This window comes from Salmo trutta, chromosome 9, assembly GCF_901001165.1.
Source record: "Salmo trutta chromosome 9, fSalTru1.1, whole genome shotgun sequence".
NCBI lineage: Eukaryota > Metazoa > Chordata > Actinopteri > Salmoniformes > Salmonidae > Salmo > Salmo trutta.
Window position 1 is genome coordinate 42008360 of NC_042965.1, and position 20208 is coordinate 42028567.

General features: G+C 41.2%; 2 protein-coding genes across 2 annotated transcripts; both read left to right on the forward strand.

Annotated features, from left to right (window-relative positions):
• The first annotated feature begins 843 nt into the window (after positions 1-843).
• Positions 844-2832, forward strand: LOC115200592 (C-X-C motif chemokine 11-1-like). Its single transcript, XM_029763767.1, has 4 exons — positions 844-1119; positions 1318-1444; positions 1765-1857; positions 2348-2832. The coding sequence occupies exons 1-4, from the start codon at positions 1050-1052 to the stop codon at positions 2358-2360; spliced, it is 303 nt and encodes a 100-aa protein (XP_029619627.1). The 5' UTR covers positions 844-1049; the 3' UTR covers positions 2361-2832.
• Positions 2833-12534: 9702 nt separating this feature from the next.
• Positions 12535-14151, forward strand: LOC115200593 (C-X-C motif chemokine 11-1-like). The gene is made up of 4 exons (XM_029763768.1): positions 12535-12777; positions 12978-13104; positions 13393-13485; positions 13959-14151. The coding sequence occupies exons 1-4, from the start codon at positions 12708-12710 to the stop codon at positions 13969-13971; spliced, it is 303 nt and encodes a 100-aa protein (XP_029619628.1). The 5' UTR covers positions 12535-12707; the 3' UTR covers positions 13972-14151.
• The last annotated feature ends 6057 nt before the right edge of the window (positions 14152-20208 follow it).

Genomic DNA, 20208 nt, shown 5'->3' on the forward strand with positions numbered 1-20208 from the left:
GAAATGTAACCACGAAGGCCATTGTTAACTTCCAAATGGCACAAATAGTCCTCTGGTCAACAGTAGTGCACTTTATAGGGAATAGGGCTCTGGTCAAACGTAGTGCAATATATAGGGAATAGGGCTCTGGTCAAACGTAGTGCACAATATAGGGAATAGGGCTCTGGTCTAAAGTAGTACACTATATTAGGAATAGGGCTCTGGTCAAACGTAGTGCACAATATAGGGAATAGGGCTCTGGTCTAAAGTGGTGCACTATATAAGGAATAGGGCTCTGGTCAACAGTAGTGCACTATATAGGGAATAGGGCTCTGGTCTAAAGTAGTGCACTATATAAGGAATAGGTCTCTGGTCAACAGTAGTGCAGTATATAGGGAATAGGGCTCTGGTCTATAGTAGTGCACTATATAAGGAATAGGGCTCTGGTCAACAGTAGTGCAGTATATAGGGAATAGGGATCTGGTCTATAATAGTGTACTATATAGGGAATAGGGCTCTGGTCTATAGTAGTGCACTATATAGGGAATAGGGCTCTGGTCTAAAGTAGTGCACCATATAAGGAATAGGGCTCTGGTCAACAGTAGTGCACTATATAAGGAATAGGTCTCTGGTCAACAGTAGTGCAGTATATAGGGAATAGGGATCTGGTCTATAATAGTGTACTATATAGGGAATAGTGCTCTGGTCCATAGTAGTGCACTATATAGGGAATAGGGCTCTGGTCAACAGTAGTGCAATATATAGGGAATAGGGCGCCATTTGGGATGGAAAAGGAAAGACAGATTGTATCATCTCTCTGCCTTAAACACGCCTCAAATTTCACTGTCAGAGAGAGTGTTTCTGGGAAATGGGAAATGCTGTGTGAAAGGAGAAGCAGGGAAAACCCCTCTTTCTCTCTCTCCCCTTCTCATTGGATGACTGTCAGAGAAAGGGTGGGGCTTAATATAAATACAGTATAAATACAAGCCAAGCTCTCCTCCATTCACAACATCCATCACTTGACTGAGCTGTCCATCCAGACTCTTAAAGAAACTGGAGAAGCAGTATCCATGACCAACACCATGACATCAACGGTCCTCATCAGCTTCCTGGCCTGTCTGCTCCTGGTCAATGTTGAAGGTAAGATCTATGAAATATCTTGAATTATATTTCTAATATCTTTCACTTCTTTATTAGAAATCTGTAGCATATGAAGCAACTTGAAAACCCAGGGAGAAGTGTAGTCAAATAATAGGTTTTATTTGACTGAAGAGTTTAGATCTTAGCTGCAATAATGCCATAACCAAACATGTCAAAACCTTTTCTTGTCATCCCCAGGCCAGGTGGGTCATTCTAAAGCTCGGTGCCAGTGTCTGAATGGAATGGTGAACCACGTTAAACCTGTTCTCATTGAGAAGCTCGAAGTGTACACCTCCAGCCACTCCTGCCGGAACATGGAGATCATGTAAGAAATCTGTCTGTCTGTCTGTCTGTCTGTCTGTCTGTCTGTCTGTCTGTCTGTCTGTCTGTCTGTCTGTCTGTCTGTCTGTCTGTCTGTCTGTCTGTCTGTCTGTCTGTCTGTCTGTCTGTCTGTCTGTCTGTCTGTCTGTCTGTACTGTATTAATATCAGTGTATATTGTGACTAGCTTAGTAGATGGACACAATGGTGAATGTTACTATTTATTTGTACACCTGCTATTAAGATAATATTATTTCTCTCTATCCTCAGTTGAAAGTTGTGATGGATAACTTCTAACAGTAGTCTCTCTCTCCTTGTATATTCAGTGTCACTCTGAAGAACGGAAAAGGGAAAAAGTGTCTGAATCCAGAGGCTCCATTTGCCAAGAAAACCATTGAGAAAATAATGAAAAGCCAAAGGTGAGGACTTCATATGCAGACTTCATTACAAATTCAATACACAGTAATTGATCCATACGCATTATTATCAACAGAGCAATACTCACATCACTATATCAGTATTATATCAGTACATCAGTATTATATCAGTACATCAGTATTATATCAGTACTATATCAGTACTTCAGTACATCAGTATTATATCAGTATTATATCAGTATATCAGTATTATATCAGTATTATATCAGTATATCAGTATTATATCAGTATTATATCAGTATATCAGTATTATATCAGTATTATATCAGTACATCAGTATTATATCAGTGCATCAGTATTATATCAGTAAATCAGTATATCAGTAAATCAGTATTTCAGTATTATATCAGTACATCAGCATTATGTCAGTAATATGTATATTACTATATGTACATTATACATTTATTAATGATATATGTGTTAATGATATATGTACTAATGATATATGGATAATGATTGTTTTTCCTTTCAGGAGTGTGCAGTAAAATTAACGACACCAGTTCAGGTGAGAACTTGATGGAGAGAGAGCTATTCCTGAGGAATGCAAAGAAGACTGCCTGAAGACTGCCTGAAGACAGCCTGAAGACAGCCTGAAGACAGCCTGAAGACAGCCTGAAGACTGCCTGAAGACTGCCTGAAGACTGCCTGAAAACTGCCTGAAGACAGCCTGAAGACTGCCTGAAAACTGCCTGAAGACAGCCTGAAGACAGCCTGAAGACTGCCTAAATATATGTTTACACTGTTGAATGGTACTTAGAAAGTTGGTTTTTATATTTACAAAGTCAGTATCTGTTACACAATATGACTTACTAGTTGAGAGACATTTCTAATATTTCCAATGGAAAAAATAAAAAGCATGTAAATATGTAAATATACTTTTTTATTATGTAATGTCAAGAATATATGTATGTATTTTTCAGGTTTTCTATCAAATTAATAAAGAAGCATTTGACTCTACTTGTTGCTCTATTTTTCCTCTTTTCCTGGAAATTGAACTCAGGTACTGTCACGGTTGTCGTAAGGAGAAGCGGACCAAAGTGCAGCGTGTGTGTTGTTCCACATTTTATTTACACTGTGAAACTATGCAATACCTAAATAAACTGAATGAAAAAAATAACAAACCGTGACGCAGAGGTGAAACATATACTGACTCAAAGATAATCTCTCACAAACCCAGGTTGAATAAAACCCTACTAAAGTATGATCTCCAATTAGAGACAACGAGGACCAGCTGCCTCTAATTGGTGATCATCCCAAACAAAACCAACATAGAAATACAAAACTCGAACATGAATATAGAAAACATAGAAAAACACCCCATGTCACGCCCTGACCTGCTCTACCATAGAAAATAACAGTCACCCAAATCATAGACTGTTCTCTCTCTACTATCGCACAGCAAGCGGTTCCCGGAGCGCCAAGTCTAGGACCAAAAGGCTCCTTAACAGCTTCTACCCCCAAGCCATAAACCTGCTGAACAACTATTCAAATGGCCACCCTGACTATCAACATTGTTTTTACACTGCTGCTTCTCACTGTTTATTATCTATGCATAGTTACATTACAAATTACCTATCCTGTACCTCGCACATTGACTCGGTACCGGTAGCCCCAGTTTATAGCCTCCACATTGACTTGGTACCGGTAGCCCCAGTATATTGCCTCCACATTGACTCGGTACCGGTAGCCCCAGTATGTAGCCTCCACATTGACTCGGTACCGGTACCCCCTGTAAAGTGGGGGGAAAAAGTATTTGATCCCCTGCTGATTTTGTACGTTTGCCCACTTACAAAGAAATGATCAGTCTATAATTTTAATAGTAGGTTTATTTGAACAGTGAGAGACAGAATAACAACAAAAAATCCTGAAAAACGCATGTAAAAAATGTTAGAAAATTATTTGCATTTTAATGAGGGAAATAAGTATTTGACCCCTCTGCAAAACATGACTTTGTACTTGGTGGCAAAACCCTTGTTGGCAATCACAGAGGTCAGACGTTTCTTGTAGTTGGCAACCAGGTTTGCACACATCTCAGGAGGGATTTTGTCCCGTTCCTCTTTGCAGATCTTCACCAAGTCATTAAGGTTTCGAGGCTAATGTTTGGCAACTCGAACCTTCAGCTCCCACAACAGATTTTCTATGGGATTAAGGTCTGGAGACTGGCTAGGCCACTCCAGGACCTTAATGTGCTTCTTCTTGAGCCACTCCTTTGTTGCCTTGGCTGTGTGTTTTGGGTCATTGTCATGCTGGAATACCCATCCACGACCCATTTTCAATGCCCTGGCTGAGGGAAGGAGGTTCTCACCCAAGATTTGACGGTACATGGCCCCGTCCATCGTCCCTTTGATGTGGTGAAGTTGTCATGTCCCCTTAGCAGAAAAACACCCCCAAAGAATAATGTTTCCACCTCCATGTTTGACGGTGGAGATGGTGTTCTTGGGGTCATAGGCAGCATTTCTCCTCCTCCAAACACGGCGAGTTGAGTTGATGTCAAAGAGCTCCATTTTGGTCTCATCTGACCACAACACTTTCCCCAGTTTTCCTCTGAGTCATTCAGGTGTTCATTGGCAGACTTCAGACGGGCCTGTATATGTATTCTTGAGCAGGGGGACCTTGCGGGCGCTGCAGGATTTCAGTTCTTCACGGCGTAGTGTGCTACCAATTGTTTTCTTGGTGACTATGGTCCCAGCTGCCTTGAGATCATTGACAAGATCCTCCCGTGTAGTTCTGGGCTGATTCCTCACCGTTCTCATGATCATTGCAACTCCACGAGGTGAGGTCTTGCATGGAGCCCCAGGCCGAGGGATATTGACAGTTCTTTTGTGTTTCTTCCATTTGAAAATAATCGCACCAAATGTTGTCACCTTCTCACCAAGCTGCTTGGCGATGGTCTTGTAGCCCATTCCAGCCTTGTGTAGGTCTACAATCTTGTCCCTGACATCCTTGGAGAGCTCTTTGGTCTTGGCCATGGTGGAGAGTTTGGAATCTGATTGATTGATTGCTTCTGTGGACAGGTGTCTTTTTTACAGGTAACAAGCTGCGGATAGGAGCACTCCCTTTAAGAGTTAGCTCCTAATCTCAGCTCGTTACCTGTATAAAAGACACCTGGGAGCCAGAAATCTTTTTGATTGAGAGGTGGTCAAATACTTATTTCCCTCATTAAAATGCAAATCAATTTATAACATTTTTGACATGCGTTTTTCTGGATATTTTTGTTGTTATTCTGTCTCTCACTGTTCAAATAAACCTACCATTAAAATTATAGACTGATCATATCTTTGTCAGTGGGCAAACGTACAAAATCAGCAGGGGATCAAATACTTTTTTCCCCCACTGTATATAGCCTCCACATTGACTCGGTACCGGTATCCCCAGTACATAGCCTCCACATTGACTCGGTACCGGTAGCCCCAGTTTATAGCCTCCACATTGACTCGGTTCCAGTAGCCCCAGTATATAACCTCCACATTGACTCAATACCGGCAGCCCCAGTATACAGCCTCCACATTGACTCGGTACCGGTAGCTCAAGTATACAGCCTCCACATTGACTCAGTACCGGTAGCCCCAGTATATAGCCTCCACATTGACTCAGTACCGGTTGCCCCAGTATATAGCCTCCACATTGACTCGGTACCGGTTGCCCCAGTATATAGCCTTCACATTGACTCGGTACCGGTAGCCCCAGTATATAGCCTCCACATTGACTCAGTACCGGTAGCCCCTGTATATAGCCTCCACATTGATTCGGTACCGGTAGCCCCAGTATATAACCTCGTTATTGTCATGTAGATGTATTGTGTTACTTTTTGATTGATTTGATTTTTTAAAAACTTTTGTAATTTTCTTAAGTCTTTCTTAAAACTACGTTTTTGATCAAGGGCTTTTTAGTAAGCATTCAGGGCATGTGACAAATACAATTTGATTTGATTTGAGATAGATGATGATTTGAAAAACTGTATGGCTGAGTGGGATGAGGCAAAGGGAAAAGCAAATAAGTCTGACAACACAGCAGACGGGCAAACATAGAGTCAATTGAGGAATTATGTAACTTATATAAAGAAAATAAGAAACTATACTATGGAACATAGATAAATTATATAAAGAGAAATCAGTATCGGACCAATACGCAGCGGATTGAGTGCTCATATTTACTTTTAATTTGTAAAGTGAACACGAAAAAACAATAAACAAAGAACGACAGTACGACAGTTTTGCAGGCTATACACAGCAGTGCAAAAACAATCTCCCACAAAGGGACAGGTGGAAAACAGGCTCCCTAAGTATGACTCTCAATCAGAAACAACGATGTACAGCTGTTCCTGATTGAGAGCCACACCAGGCCAACAAAGAAATACACAACATAGAAACCCTAGAATACAAAACAAGAACCTAAACCAAAAACCCCGGAACACATAAATCCAACACCCCTCTACATACACACACACCCCGAACCATATAAAACAAATACCCCTCTACCTAAAAACATAGCCCAAACCACATGAAACAAACACCCCCTGCCACGTCCTGACCAAACTATAATAACAAATAACCTCTATTACTGGCCAGGACGTGACAGTAGGTGTTATGGATTTGCATCGTCTACCTTATTATGGACTGAGAGTTACCTATCTCATAGAACACAGAGTTACCTATCTAATAGAACACAGAGTTACCTATCTAATAGAACACAGAGGGTTTTTGTTAATGGAAGGCTCTCTCATGCAAATTCCGTTGAGTGTGGTGTACCGCAGGGCAGCCGGCTAGGGATATTATTGTTTTCTGTTTTTACAAATGACCTTCCAATGACCTTGAATAAAGTCTGTGTGTCTATGTACACTGATGACTCAACAGTATACACGTTGGCTACAACAGTAAAATTAATAACAGATACACTTAACATAGAGCTCCAGTCAGTTTTAGAATGGGTAACTAGCAATAGGTTGGTGCTACACATTAAATAAAACTAAAAGTATATTTTTTGGGACAAATGACTCACTCAATGCTAAACATTGTTAAGATCTATTATTAATCTGGGTCAAACATTTCAGGTAGCCTTCTACAAGCTTCCCACAATAAGTTGGGTGAAATTTGAAGCATTTCTCCACATAATTTTCCTCCCTCATGATGCCATCTATTTTGTGAAGTGCACCAATCCCTCCTACAGCAAAGCACCCCCACAACATGATGATGCCACCCCTGTGCTTCACGGTTGGGATGGTGTTCTTCAGCTTGCAAGCCTCCCCCTTTTTCCTCCAAACATAACAATGGTCATTATGGCCAAACAGTTCTATTTTTGTTTCATCAGACCAGAGGACATTTCTCCAAAAAGTACGATCTTTGTCCCCATGTGCAGTTGCAAACCGTAGTCGGGATTTTTTTATGGCGGTTTTGGAGCAGTGGCTTCTTCCTTGCTGAGCGGCCTTTCAGGTTATGTCGATATATGACTCGTTTTACTGTGGATATAGATACTTTTGTACCCCTGTCCTCCAGCATCTTCACAAGGTCCTTTGCTGTTGTTCTGGGATCCTAAATGACCTAACACAGGGAATTTTTACTAGGATTAAATGTCAGGAATTGTGAAAAACTGAGTTTAAATGTATTTGGCTAAGGTGTATGTAAACTTCCGACATTAACTGTATTATTGTTCTATGGTAAAAATAAAGAAAAACCCTTGAATGAGTAGGTGTGTTCAAACTTTTGACTGGTAATACCTACTCATTTAAGTGTTTTTCTTTATTTTTACCATAGAACAATAATGAAGACATCATATATATATATATATTTATGTACAATTGATATATATAGTACCAGTCAAACATTAGGACACACCTACTAATTCAAGGGTTAGGAGTAGGGTTTTTTACTATAGAACAATAATGAAGACATCAAAACTATGAAGTAACACATATGGAATCATGTTAGGATCTTCAAAGTAGCCACCATTTGCCTTGATGACAGCTTTGCACACTCTTGGCATTCTCTCAACCAGCTTTTTGAAGTAGTAACCTGGAATGCATTTCAATTAACAGGTGTGCCTTGTTAAAAGTTAATTTGTGGAATTTCTTTCCTTTCTTTCCTCCTTAATGCGTTTGAGCCAATCAGTTGTGTTGTGACAAGCTAGGGTTGGTATACAGAAGATAGCTCTATTTGGTAAAAGACCAAGTCCATATTTCAGCAAGATCAGTTCAAGAACTAAAGAGAAACGACTGTCCATCATTACTTTAAGTCATGGAAGTCAGTCAATCCGGGCTGTCGTGGTTACACGAAGTCTGCGTTTGTGAGTCTGGTTGGACGTATTGCCAAATTCTCTAAAATGACGTTGCAGGCGGCTTATGGTAAAGAAATGAACATTAAATTATCTGGCAACAGCTCTGGTGAACATTCGGGCAGTCAGCATGCCAAATGAGTGCTCCCACAAAATGTAAACGTCTGTGGCATTGGGTTGTATGACAAAACTGCACGTGTGACTCCCCACGTGGATTCGGTCTTACGTAGCAAAATTTGAAATTGTGTTTGTTTTTTACAGTATATAAAAGTAAAGTAATTCTGCTTTGAAAGTTGATCAACTTGTCAACTCAGTTTTGAGAAAATTGCCTTTGAATGTTTTGCTATCTGGTGAAGAGCACTACTTTGTCCACACCCATTCAGCATCATTCACACCCTCACCCTAAGCTTTAGCCCCACCCATCTCGTTTCGCTCTCGAAGCGAACACTTGACGCTCTGGCCGATGATTTGTTTACGTCTGGATAACATGAAAACAGCCTAACCAGGTCTGCTGCCAACAATTTCATTACACTTTTTTGCAGACGTTTACTGACACCGGCCATGTTGTACACATGTCACGTAACCTTTCCCCGAGATACACATGTTTTATTTAGTAAGCAGTAGGCATTTAGAATGAAATGCTTTCTAGTGACGTGATGACATCACGAGCCCTGCGTACATTCAACACAGGCTCCATCATAATTTGTCCCAATAAAGAAAGTTCAACAAAAATAAATATCCCCCGCTGTCGAACGAATAAAAATGTTGTCGATCTTTAGAAAATGGCTCCTATATCTGCTGTTTCCATTACACATGTCGCAAAGATGTCTTTGGCGACATCGCTTTAATCAAATAAACCTGAGTCATTGGAAACCTGCCTATTGGTAATTGCATAGCGTACATGTCAAGATGATTAGCCTATTATTGTAACCAGGAGAAAAGGGGAATGCCTTACTCGCAAAAAGAAATTCAGAAATGAATTTAATAGCAAATATGTTTTTTCTATTGACTTTCGCTGTTTATCTTGTAAACACACACACACACACACACACACACACACACACACACACACACACACACACACACACACACACACACACACACACACACACACACAAAGATACAGACTCACACACACACACACACACACACACACACACGAAAACACACACACACACACACAGACACAAACAAACACACACACACACACACACAAACACCACACACGCACACGCACACGAAAACACACACACACACAGACACAAACAAACACACACACACAAACACCACACACACACACACACACACACACACACAAAGTTGTGTGATTCTCTGGAATTCAGTGTTGCCACTTCCTGTTTTAAACCACAGCTTCATATTCTTTAGTGTCGTCATGTTACTTTGTCTCTGTTCTACCCATCTCTTCACTAAATCCACTTGATGTAATTTAAACCTTTAAATCTCTGATACTGTTCTTATAACAGTACCACCATCCTTCTTGCCAGTATTGCTGTGGTTTGTTGGTGTTTGTTGTACCTTGTATTAAAAACAACGTTTCCTAAAGTAACTTTCATGTCTGGTTGGTTCTTTGTTCTGGAAAAGAAGTTAATCTGAACAGTATCAGATTCTTAAAAGGAAATGTGAGTTAATTAATTCATTTGAGGTAGTTTGGTAGTGTACTACTCTACTACTTTGTATATTAACACACAGGGACAACACTGCATTCCTTGAAATCAAACCATTTACCTACTATCCCATTTAAACCGACCAGATGTAAGAGGTGAAAGGGAAAGTCCCAAACTGAAACTACCTTCCTTCAATAAGGAGGGAACTAGGCCTGTATTCACTTTCAGTTTCACTTCTATTTGGCCCTTTTTCAAATGGACAGTAACTTCTTTCCTGGAAACGGGAACTTTTCCACAGAATCTGCTTTTCACCCAGTCAGTTATTCTACAGTAGGCTACTATCAACACAGTCCTCTAAATTGATAAATATACCACATTGAGCCAAAGGTCCTTTCAAACAAAAACACAATGCATTGGATGTGTTTATGGTTGGTATATGATGATAGCATGTATAGTTACTGTGGTGCTGTTACTAGCTGTCTAAAATCATTAATCTGACAGGGATCCTTAATTACAGGTCTGAGATCAGATCATTCATCTGACAGGGATCCTTAATTACAGGTCTGAGATCAGATCATTCATCTGACAGGGATCCTTAATTACAGGTCTGAGATCAGATCATTCATCTGACAGGGATCTTTAATTACAGGTCTGAGATCAGATCATTCATCTGACATTGATCCTTAATTACAGGTCTGAGATCAGATCATTCATCTGACAGGTATCTTTAATTACAGGTCTGAGATCAGATCATTCATCTGACAGGGAGCCTTAATTACAGGTCTGAGATCAGATCCTTCATCTGACAGGGAGCCTTAATTATGGGTCACAATGAGATCTGAGATCAGTTACTATTTTTTTTCAATTACTGTGTTAGATCTTTACTGTATTAGATATTTTTTATTTGACAAGTAGTTGAATATTGGTATGTATTTTGGAAATACACTTGAAAAGTCTTGGCATGTGTTTGAAAATATAAAAATCACTGATTTAAATGCAGTCCCAGGTTGGTTGGGTATGTTAAATAATGTACTTGGAAATAATTCTTTGAAAATACTTTAAAATACTTCAAATTGAAGTTGTTGATTGGGGCCACATTATTTGAAAATAAATAGTTTTGATGTTTTCACTACTATTCTACAATGTAGAAAATAGTCAAAATAAAGAAAATACTTGAATGAGTAGATGTGTCCACACTTTTGACTAGTACTGTGTATATTATTTTCAGGCCCACCCAATGCGGAGCCAATCAGAATGAGTTTTTCCCCACAAAAGGGTTTTATTACAAACATAAATACTCCCAGCTCATGAAACATGGACCAACACTTTACATGTTGTGTTTATATTTTGGTTCAGTATAATTTCAGGTGTTTTTTTAATGCTTGCTGTATTAGGTTAGCTCCTTGCAGTACTTGGGACATGTGTGCCTCGCATACTTCGTTAAAAGACCTAAACTTGAAAAACTAGAAACAAAACGGAGACGCTGTAGCCAGTATATAAATCCTCAAAAATAGTCAGAATTAATCTGAGATAACTAAAGAAATCTGTAATTCATTTTGACATTTTTGCAGAGGAAGTCTTTATTCGTACAATTTTACATCTAACTAAAATGTTTGTATGCAGTGTTTCTCAAGTGCAATAACATGCATGAAAACGAGTCGTCTCTCATTGAACAACGAAATACACTTTGAATAATCCCTACTGTTGACCAATCACCGACAAACAGGTGTAGACTTTGGCTACCGAACTTTGGCTTGCCTCAGGAACAGCTGAAAAAAAACCTTGCCGAAGACCAAATCTTCTCAAAGACTTCACAAAATGTTGTCATAATATATGTATGAACGGTTTCGCATGGGAATAATAGGGACGCCTTTAGTGGTGCCAAACGTGTCTTAAGGTAGCCTGACGTCGTTGTCTTTGATATCATGGAAATGTAACCACGAAGGCCATGGTTAACTTCCAAATGGCACAAATAGTCCTCTGGTCAAAAGTAGTGCACTTTATAAGGAATAGGGCTCTGGTCAAACGTAGTGCACAATATAGGGAATAGGGCTCTGGTCAAACGTAGTGCAATATATAGGGAATAGGGCTCTGGTCAAAAGCAGTGCACTATATTAGGAATAAGGCTCTGGTCAAACGTAGTGCACAATATAGGGAATAGGGCTCTGGTCAAACGTAGTGCACAATATAGGGAATAGGGCTCTGGTCTAAAGTAGTGCAGTATATAAGGAATAGGGCTCTGGTCAAACGTAGTGCACAATATAGGAAATAGGGCTCTGGTCAAACGTAGTGCACTATATTAGGAATAGGGCTCTGGTCAACAGTAGTGCACTATATAAGGAATAGGGCTCTGGTCAACAGTAGTGCACTATATAGGGAATAGGGCTCTGGTCTAAAGTAGTGCACTATATAAGGAATAGGGCTCTGGTCAACAGTAGTGCACTATATAGGGAATAGGGCTCTGGTCTAAAGTAGTGCACTATATAAGGAATAGGTCTCTGGTCAACAGTAGTGCACTACATAAGGAATAGGGCTCTGGTCTAAAGTAGTGCACTATATAAGGAATAGGGCTCTGGTCAACAGTAGTGCACTACATAGGGAATAGGGCTCTGGTCTAAAGTAGTGCACTACATAGGGAATAGGGTGCCATTTGGGATGGAAAAGGAAAGACAGATTGTATCATCTCTCTGCCTTAAACACGCCTCAAATTTCACTGTCAGAGAGAGTGTTTCTGGGAAATGGGAAATGCTGTGTGAAAGGAGAAGCAGGGAAAACCCCTCTTTCTCTCTCTCCCCTTCTCATTGGATGACTGTCAGAGAAAGGGTGGGGCTTAATATAAATACAGTATAAATACAAGCCAAGCTCTCCTCCATTCACAACATCCATCACTTGACTGAGCTGTCCATCCAGACTCTTAAAGAAACTGAAGAAGCAGTATCCATGACCAACATGATGACATCAACAGTCCTCATCAGCTTCCTGGCCTGTCTGCTCCTGGTCAATGTTGAAGGTAAGATCTATGAAATATCTTGAATTATATTTCTAATATCTTTCACTTCTTTATTAGAAATCTGTAGCACATGAAACGACTTGCAAAGCCAGGGAGAAGTGTAGTAAAATATTAAGTTGGATTTCTGATTGAAGAGTTTAGATCTTAGCTGCAATCACACCATAACCAAACGTGTCATAACCTTTTCTTGTCATCCCCAGGCCAGGTGGGTCATTCTAAAACTCGGTGCCTGTGTCTGAATGGAATGGTGAACCACGTTAAACCTGTTCTCATTGAGAAGCTCGAAGTGTACACCTCCAGCCACTCCTGCCGGAACATGGAGATCATGTAAGAAATGTGTCTGTCTGTCTGTCTGTCTGTCTGTCTGTCTGTCTGTCTGTCTGTCTGTCTGTCTGTCTGTCTGTCTGTCTGTCTGTCTGTCTGTCTGTCTGTCTGTCTGTCTGTCTGTCTGTACTATATTAATATCAGTGTATAATGTGACTAGCTTAGTAGATGGACACAATGGGAAATGTTACTATTTATTTGTACACCTGCTATTAAGATTATATTATTTCTCTGTATCCTCAGTTGTGATGGATAACTTTAACAGTAGTCTCTCTCTCCTTGTATATTCAGTGTCACTCTGAAGAACGGAAAAGGGATGAAGTGTCTGAATCCAGAGGCTCCATTTGCCAAGAAAACCATTGCGAAAATAATGAAAAACCAAAGGTGAGGACTACATATACAGACTTCATTACAAATTCAATACACAGTAACTGATCCATACGCATTATTCTCAACAGAGCAATACTCACATCACTATATCAGTATTATATTAGTACATCAGTATTATATCAGTACATCAGTATTATATCAGTGCATCAGTATTATATCAGTACATCAGTATATCAGTATTTTATCAGTACATCAGTATTATATTAGTACATCAGTATTATATCAGTACACCAGTATTATATTAGTACATCAGTATTATATCAGTACATTGGTATTTTATCAGTACATCAGTACATCAGTATTATATCAGTACATTAGTATATCAGTATTTCAGTATTATATCAGTACATCAGCATTATATCAGTAATATGTGTATTACTATATGTACATTATACATTTATTAATGATATATGTGTTAATGATATATGTACTAATGATATATGAATAATGATTGTTTTTCCTTTCAGGAGTGTGCAGTAAAATTAAAAACACCAGTTCAGGTGAGAACTTGATGGAGAGAGAGCTATTCCTGAGGAATGCAAAGAAGACAGCCTGAAGACTGCCTGAAAACTGCCTGAAGACTGCCTGAAAACTGCCTGAAGACAGCCTGAAGACTGCCTGAAGACTGCCTGAAGACTGCCTGAAAACTGCCTGAAGACTGCCTGAAGACAGCCTGAAGACTGCCTGAAAACTGCCTGAAGACAGCCTGAAAACTGCCTGAAAACTGCCTGAAGACAGCCTGAAAACTGCCTGAAGACAGCCTGAAAACTGCCTGAAAACTGCCTGAAGACAGCCTGAAAACTGCCTGAAGACAGCCTGAAGACTGCCTGAAAACTGCCTGAATATATGTTTACACTGTTGAATGGTACTTAGAAAGTTGGTTTTTATATTTACAAAGTCAGTATCTGTTACACAATATGACTTACTAGTTGAGAGACAGTTCTAATATTTCCAATGGAAAAAATAAAAAGCATGTAAATATGTAAATATACTTTTTTATTATGTAATGTCAAGAATATATGTATGTATTTTTCAGGTTTTCTATCAAATTAATAAAGAAGCATTTGACTCTACTTGTTGCTCTATTTTTCCTCTTTTCCTGGAAATTGAACTCAGGTACTGTCACGGTTGTCGTAAGGAGAAGCGGACCAACGTGCAGCGTGTGTGTTGTTCCACATTTTATTTACACTGTGAAACTATGCAATACCTAAATAAACTGAATGACAAAAAACAACAAACCGTGACGCAGAGGTGAAACATATACTGACTCAAAGATAATCTCCCACAAACCCAGGTGGAGAAAAACCCTACTTAAGTATGATCTCCAATTAGAGACAACGAGGACCAGCTGCCTCTAATTGGCGATCATCCCAAACAAAACCAACATAGAAATACAAAACTCGAACATGAATATAGAAAACATAGAAAAACACCCCATGTCACGATCTGACCTACTCTACCATAGAAAATAACATCTTACTATGGTCAGGACGTGACAGGTACATCCTGTTTCCATTGATCACCCTTGAGATATTTCGACAACTTGACTGTCCACCTGTGGTAAACTCAATTGATTGGACATGATTTGGAAAGACACACACATGTCTATAATAAGCTCCCACAGTTGACAGCGCATGTCAGAGCAAAAACTAAGCCGTAGAGCTCAGAGACACGATCGTGTCATGCGCCCATCAAGAAACTGACTGTAAGAACTGCCAAATCCCCTCCAGTCACCCAAATCATAAACCTCCTTCAGTGGAGGTGGCTTAGGCTCAGGCCTTAATCCCCTACCGGACCAAACCACCCCCACTGCATACCTCTGCCTGAGGCCAGTCATTGAAGACCCTGGACTGGGCTCTGGGAGCTCTGGACCGTAGGGCGACTCTCTCGGTTCCGCACTGTAGGCAGACTCTCTCGGTTCCAGACTGTAGGCAGACTCACTCGGTTCCGCACTATAGGCAGACTCACTCGGTTCCGGACTGTAGGCCGTCTCACTCGGTGCCGGACTGTAGGCCGTCTCACTCGGTGCCGGACTGTAGGCCGCCTCACTCGGTGCCGGACAGTAGGCCGTCTCACTCGGTGCCGGACTAGACACTGTTGCCGGGTACTCTGGACGAGGTACTGTTGCCGGACACTCTGGACGAGGTACTGTTGCCAGACACTCTGGACGAGGTACTGTTGCCGGACACTCTGGACGAGGTACTGTTGCCGGACACTCTGGACTGGGACTGGGCTGACGCACTGGAAGCCTAATGTGTGGGGCTGGTAGTGGAGGTACCAGACTGGGGAAACGCACCAAAGGGCTAGTGCGAGGAGCAGGAACAGGCCGAGTTGGACTGGGCTGACACACTGGAAGCCTGGTGCGTGGTGCTGATTTAGGAGACGCCAGACTACACACCTCAGGGTCAGCACGAGAGGCAGGAACTGCATACACCGGGACATGGGTAAGCACTGGAGGTCTGTAGCGCACCTCTTGCACAACCCGTCCTGGCTGGATGGAAATAGCAGCCCTGCACAAGCGGAGTGCTGGTACAGGGCAAACTGGGCTCTGCAGAGGCCTGATGGTTGCCGTGCGTAGAGCAGGCGTAGGGTAGCCTGGGCCTAGGAGGCGCACTGGTGGCCAGATGCGTTGTGCAGGCATCCTCCTCCCAGGCTGGATGCCTACTCTAGCACAGCACTTGCGAGGGGCTGGGATCGCTCGCATCGGACTGTGCGTGCGCATAGGCGAGATCGTGCGCACTTCCGCATACTCCGGCGCTCTCCCCTCCAGTTGCTTCCCATAATAAGCACGGGGAGTTGGCTTGCGGCTGAATCCTGACTTTGCCAAAATACCCGTGTGACCCCCCAAAATAATTATTGGGGGTGCCTCTCGTGCTTCCCCTTCGGCGCGTACAAGGCTTCATACCAGCGCCGCTCCGCCCTGGCTGCCTCTATCTCCTCCGGTGGGCGTCGATATTCCCCAGCTTGGTGCCAAGGTCCAGCCCCGTCCAGAATTTCCTCCCATGTCCATGATTCTACTGGGCACTGTTGCTGCTCCCTTCTCCGTTGCCTGGTCCGTGGTTGGTGGGAGATTCTGTCATAAGCTTCGTCTTCTGATAAGGAGAAATCAGTATCGGACCAATACGCAGCGGATTGAGTGCTCATATTTACTTTTAATTTGTAAAGTGAACACGAAAAAACAATAAACAAAGAACGACAGTTTCGCAGGCTATACACAGCAGTGCAAAAACAATCTCCCACAAAGGGACAGGTGGAAAACAGGCTCCCTAAGTATGACTCTCAATCAGAAACAGCGATGCACAGCTGTTCCTGATTGAGAGCCACACCAGGCCAACAAAGAAATACACAACATAGAAACCCTAGAATACAAAACAAGAACATAAACCAAAAACCCCGGAACACATAAATCCAACACCCCTCTACATACACACACACCCCGAACCATATAAAACAAATACCCCTCTACCTAAAAACATAGCCCAAACCACATGAAACAAACACCCCCTGCCACGTCCTGACCAAACTACAATAACAAATAACCCCTATTACTGGCCAGGACGTGACAGTAGGTGTTATGGATTTGCATCGTCTACCTTATTATGGACTGAGAGTTACCTATCTCATAGAACACAGAGTTACCTATCTAATTGAACACAGAGTTACCTATCTAATAGAACACAGAGGGTTTTTGTTAATGGAAGGCTCTCTCATGCAAATTCCGTTGAGTGTGGTGTACCGCAGGGCAGCCGGCTAGGGCTATTATTGTTTTCTGTTTTTACAAATGACCTTCCAATGACCTTGAATAAAGCCTGTGTGTCTATGTACACTGATGACTCAACAGTATACATGTCGGCTACAACAGTAAAATTAATAACAGATACACTTAACATAGAGCTCCAGTCAGTTTTAGAATGGGTAACTAGCAATAGGTTGGTGCTACATATTAAATAAAACTAAAAGTATATTTTTTGGGACAAATGACTCACTCAATGCTAAACATTGTTAAGATCTATTATTAATCTGGGTCAAACATTTCAGGTAGCCTTCTACAAGCTTCCCACAATAAGTTGGGTGAAATTTGAAGCATTTCTCCACATAATTTTCCTCCCTCATGATGCCATCTATTTTGTGAAGTGCACCAGTCTCTCCTACAGCAAAGCACCCCCACAACATGATGATGCCACCCCTGTGCTTCACGGTTGGGATGGTGTTCTTCAGCTTGCAAGCCTCCCCCTTTTTCCTCCAAACAAAACAATGGTCATTATGGCCAAACAGTTCTATTTTTGTTTCATCAGACCAGAGGACATTTCTCCAAAAAGTACGATCTTTGTCCCCATGTGCAGTTGCAAACCGTAGTCGGGATTTTTTTATGGCGGTTTTGGAGCAGTGGCTTCTTCCTTGCTGAGCGGCCTTTCAGGTTATGTCGATATATGACTCGTTTTACTGTGGATATAGATACTTTTGTACCCCTGTCCTCCAGCATCTTCACAAGGTCCTTTGCTGTTGTTCTGGGATCCTAAATGACCTAACACAGGGAATTTTTACTAGGATTAAATGTCAGGAATTGTGAAAAACTGAGTTTAAATGTATTTGGCTAAGGTGTATGTAGACTTCCGACATTAACTGTATTATTGTTCTATGGGAAAAAATAAAGAAAAACCCATGAATGAGTAGGTGTGTTCAAACTTTTGACTGGTAATACCTACTCATTTAAGGGTTTTTCTTTATTTTTACCATAGAACAATAATGAAGACATCATATATATATATTTATGTACAATTGATATATATAGTACCAGTCAAAAGTTAGGACACACCTACTCATTCAAGGGTTAGGAGTAGGGTTTTTCACTATAGAACAATAATGAAGACCTCAAAACTATGAAGTAACACATATGGAATCATGTAGTAGCCAAAAAAGTTTTAAACAAATCAAAATATATTTTAGGATCTTCAAAGTAGCCACCATTTGCCTTGATGACAGCTTTGCACACTCTTGGCATTCTCTCAACCAGCTTTTTGAAGTAGTAACCTGGAATGCATTTCAATTAACAGGTGTGCCTTGTTAAAAGTTAATTTGTGGAATTTCTTTCCTTTCTTTCCTCCTTAATGCGTTTGAGCCAATCAGTTGTGTTGTGACAAGCTAGGGTTGGTATACAGAAGATAGCTCTATTTGGTAAAAGACCAAGTCCATATTACAGCAAGATCAGTTCAAGAACTAAAGAGAAACGACTGTCCATCATTACTTTAAGTCATGAAAGTCAGTCAATCCGGGCTGTCGTGGTTACACGAAGCCTAACCAGGTCTGCTGCCAACAATTTCATTACACTTTTTTGCAGACGTTTACTGACACGTCTGCAAACGTGTCAGTAAACGTGTCAGTAAAGGTTACTTGACATGTACACATGTCAAGTAACCTTTCCCCGAGATACACATGTTTTATTTAGTAAGCAGTAGGCATTTAAAATGAAATGCTTTCTAGTTACGTGATGACATCACGAGCCCTGTGTACATTCAACACTGGCTCCATCATAATTTGTCCCAATAAAGAAAGTTCAACAAAAATAAAAATCCCCCGTTGTCGAACGAATAAAAATGTTGTCGATCTTTAGAAAATGGCTCCTATATCTGCCGTTTCCATTACACATGTCACAAAGATGTCTTTGGCGACATCGCTTTAATCAAATAAACCTGAGTCATTGGGAAACCTGCCTATTGGTAATTGCATAGCGTACATGTCTAGATGATTAGCCTATTATTGTAACCAGGAGAAAAGGGGAATGCCTTAGTCGCAAAAATAAATTCAGAAATGAATTTAATAGCAAATATGTTTTTTTTATTGACTTTCGCTGTTTATATTGTAAACACAATCACACACACACACACACACACACACACACACACACACACACACACACACACACACACACACACACACACACGCACACACACACACACAAACACCCAAAGTTGTGTGATTCTCTGGAAATCAGTGTTGCCACTTCCTGTTTTAAACCACAGCTTCATGTTCTTTAGTGTCGTCATCCGCTACAAGTCCATGGTGCTTGCCTACGCAGCTGTGAGGGGAACGGCACCTCCGTACCTTCAGGCTCTGATCAGGCCCTACACCCAAACAAGGGCACTGCGTTCATCCACCTCTGGCCTGCTCGCCTCCCTACCTCTGAGGAAGCACAGCTCCCGCTCAGCCCAGTCAAAACTGTTCGCTTCTCTGGCACCCCAATGGTGGAACAAGCTCCCTCACGACGCCAGGACAGCGGAGTCAATCACCACCTTCCGGAGACACCTGAAACCCCACCTCTTTAAGGAATACCTGGGATAGGATAAAGTAATCCTTCTACCCCCCCCCCCCCCCCCCCCCCCCCCCCAAAAGATTTAGATGCACTATTGTAAAGTGGTTTTTCCACTGGATATCTTAAGGTGAATGCACCAATTTGTAAGTCGCTCTGGATAAGAGCGTCTGCTAAATGACTTAAATGTAAATGTAAATGTCATGTTACTTTGTCTCTGTTCTACCCATCTCTTCACTAAATCCACTTGATGTAATTTAAACCTTTAAATCTCTGATACTGTTCTTATAACAGTACCACCATCCTTCTTGCCAGTATTGCTGTGGTTTGTTGGTGGTTGTTGTACCTTGTATTAAAAACAACGTTTCCTAAAGTAACTTTCATGTCTGGTTGGTTCTTTGTTCTGGAAA

Coding starts and splice junctions, on each gene's coding strand:
- LOC115200592 (XM_029763767.1), top strand. CDS start 1,050: ATGACCAACACCATGACATCAACGGTCCTCATCAGCTTCCTGGCCTGT. Junction 1,120..1,317: donor GCTCCTGGTCAATGTTGAAG/GTAAGATCTATG, acceptor TGTCATCCCCAG/GCCAGGTGGGTCATTCTAAA. Junction 1,445..1,764: donor TGCCGGAACATGGAGATCAT/GTAAGAAATCTG, acceptor TTGTATATTCAG/TGTCACTCTGAAGAACGGAA.
- LOC115200593 (XM_029763768.1), top strand. CDS start 12,708: ATGACCAACATGATGACATCAACAGTCCTCATCAGCTTCCTGGCCTGT. Junction 12,778..12,977: donor GCTCCTGGTCAATGTTGAAG/GTAAGATCTATG, acceptor TGTCATCCCCAG/GCCAGGTGGGTCATTCTAAA. Junction 13,105..13,392: donor TGCCGGAACATGGAGATCAT/GTAAGAAATGTG, acceptor TTGTATATTCAG/TGTCACTCTGAAGAACGGAA.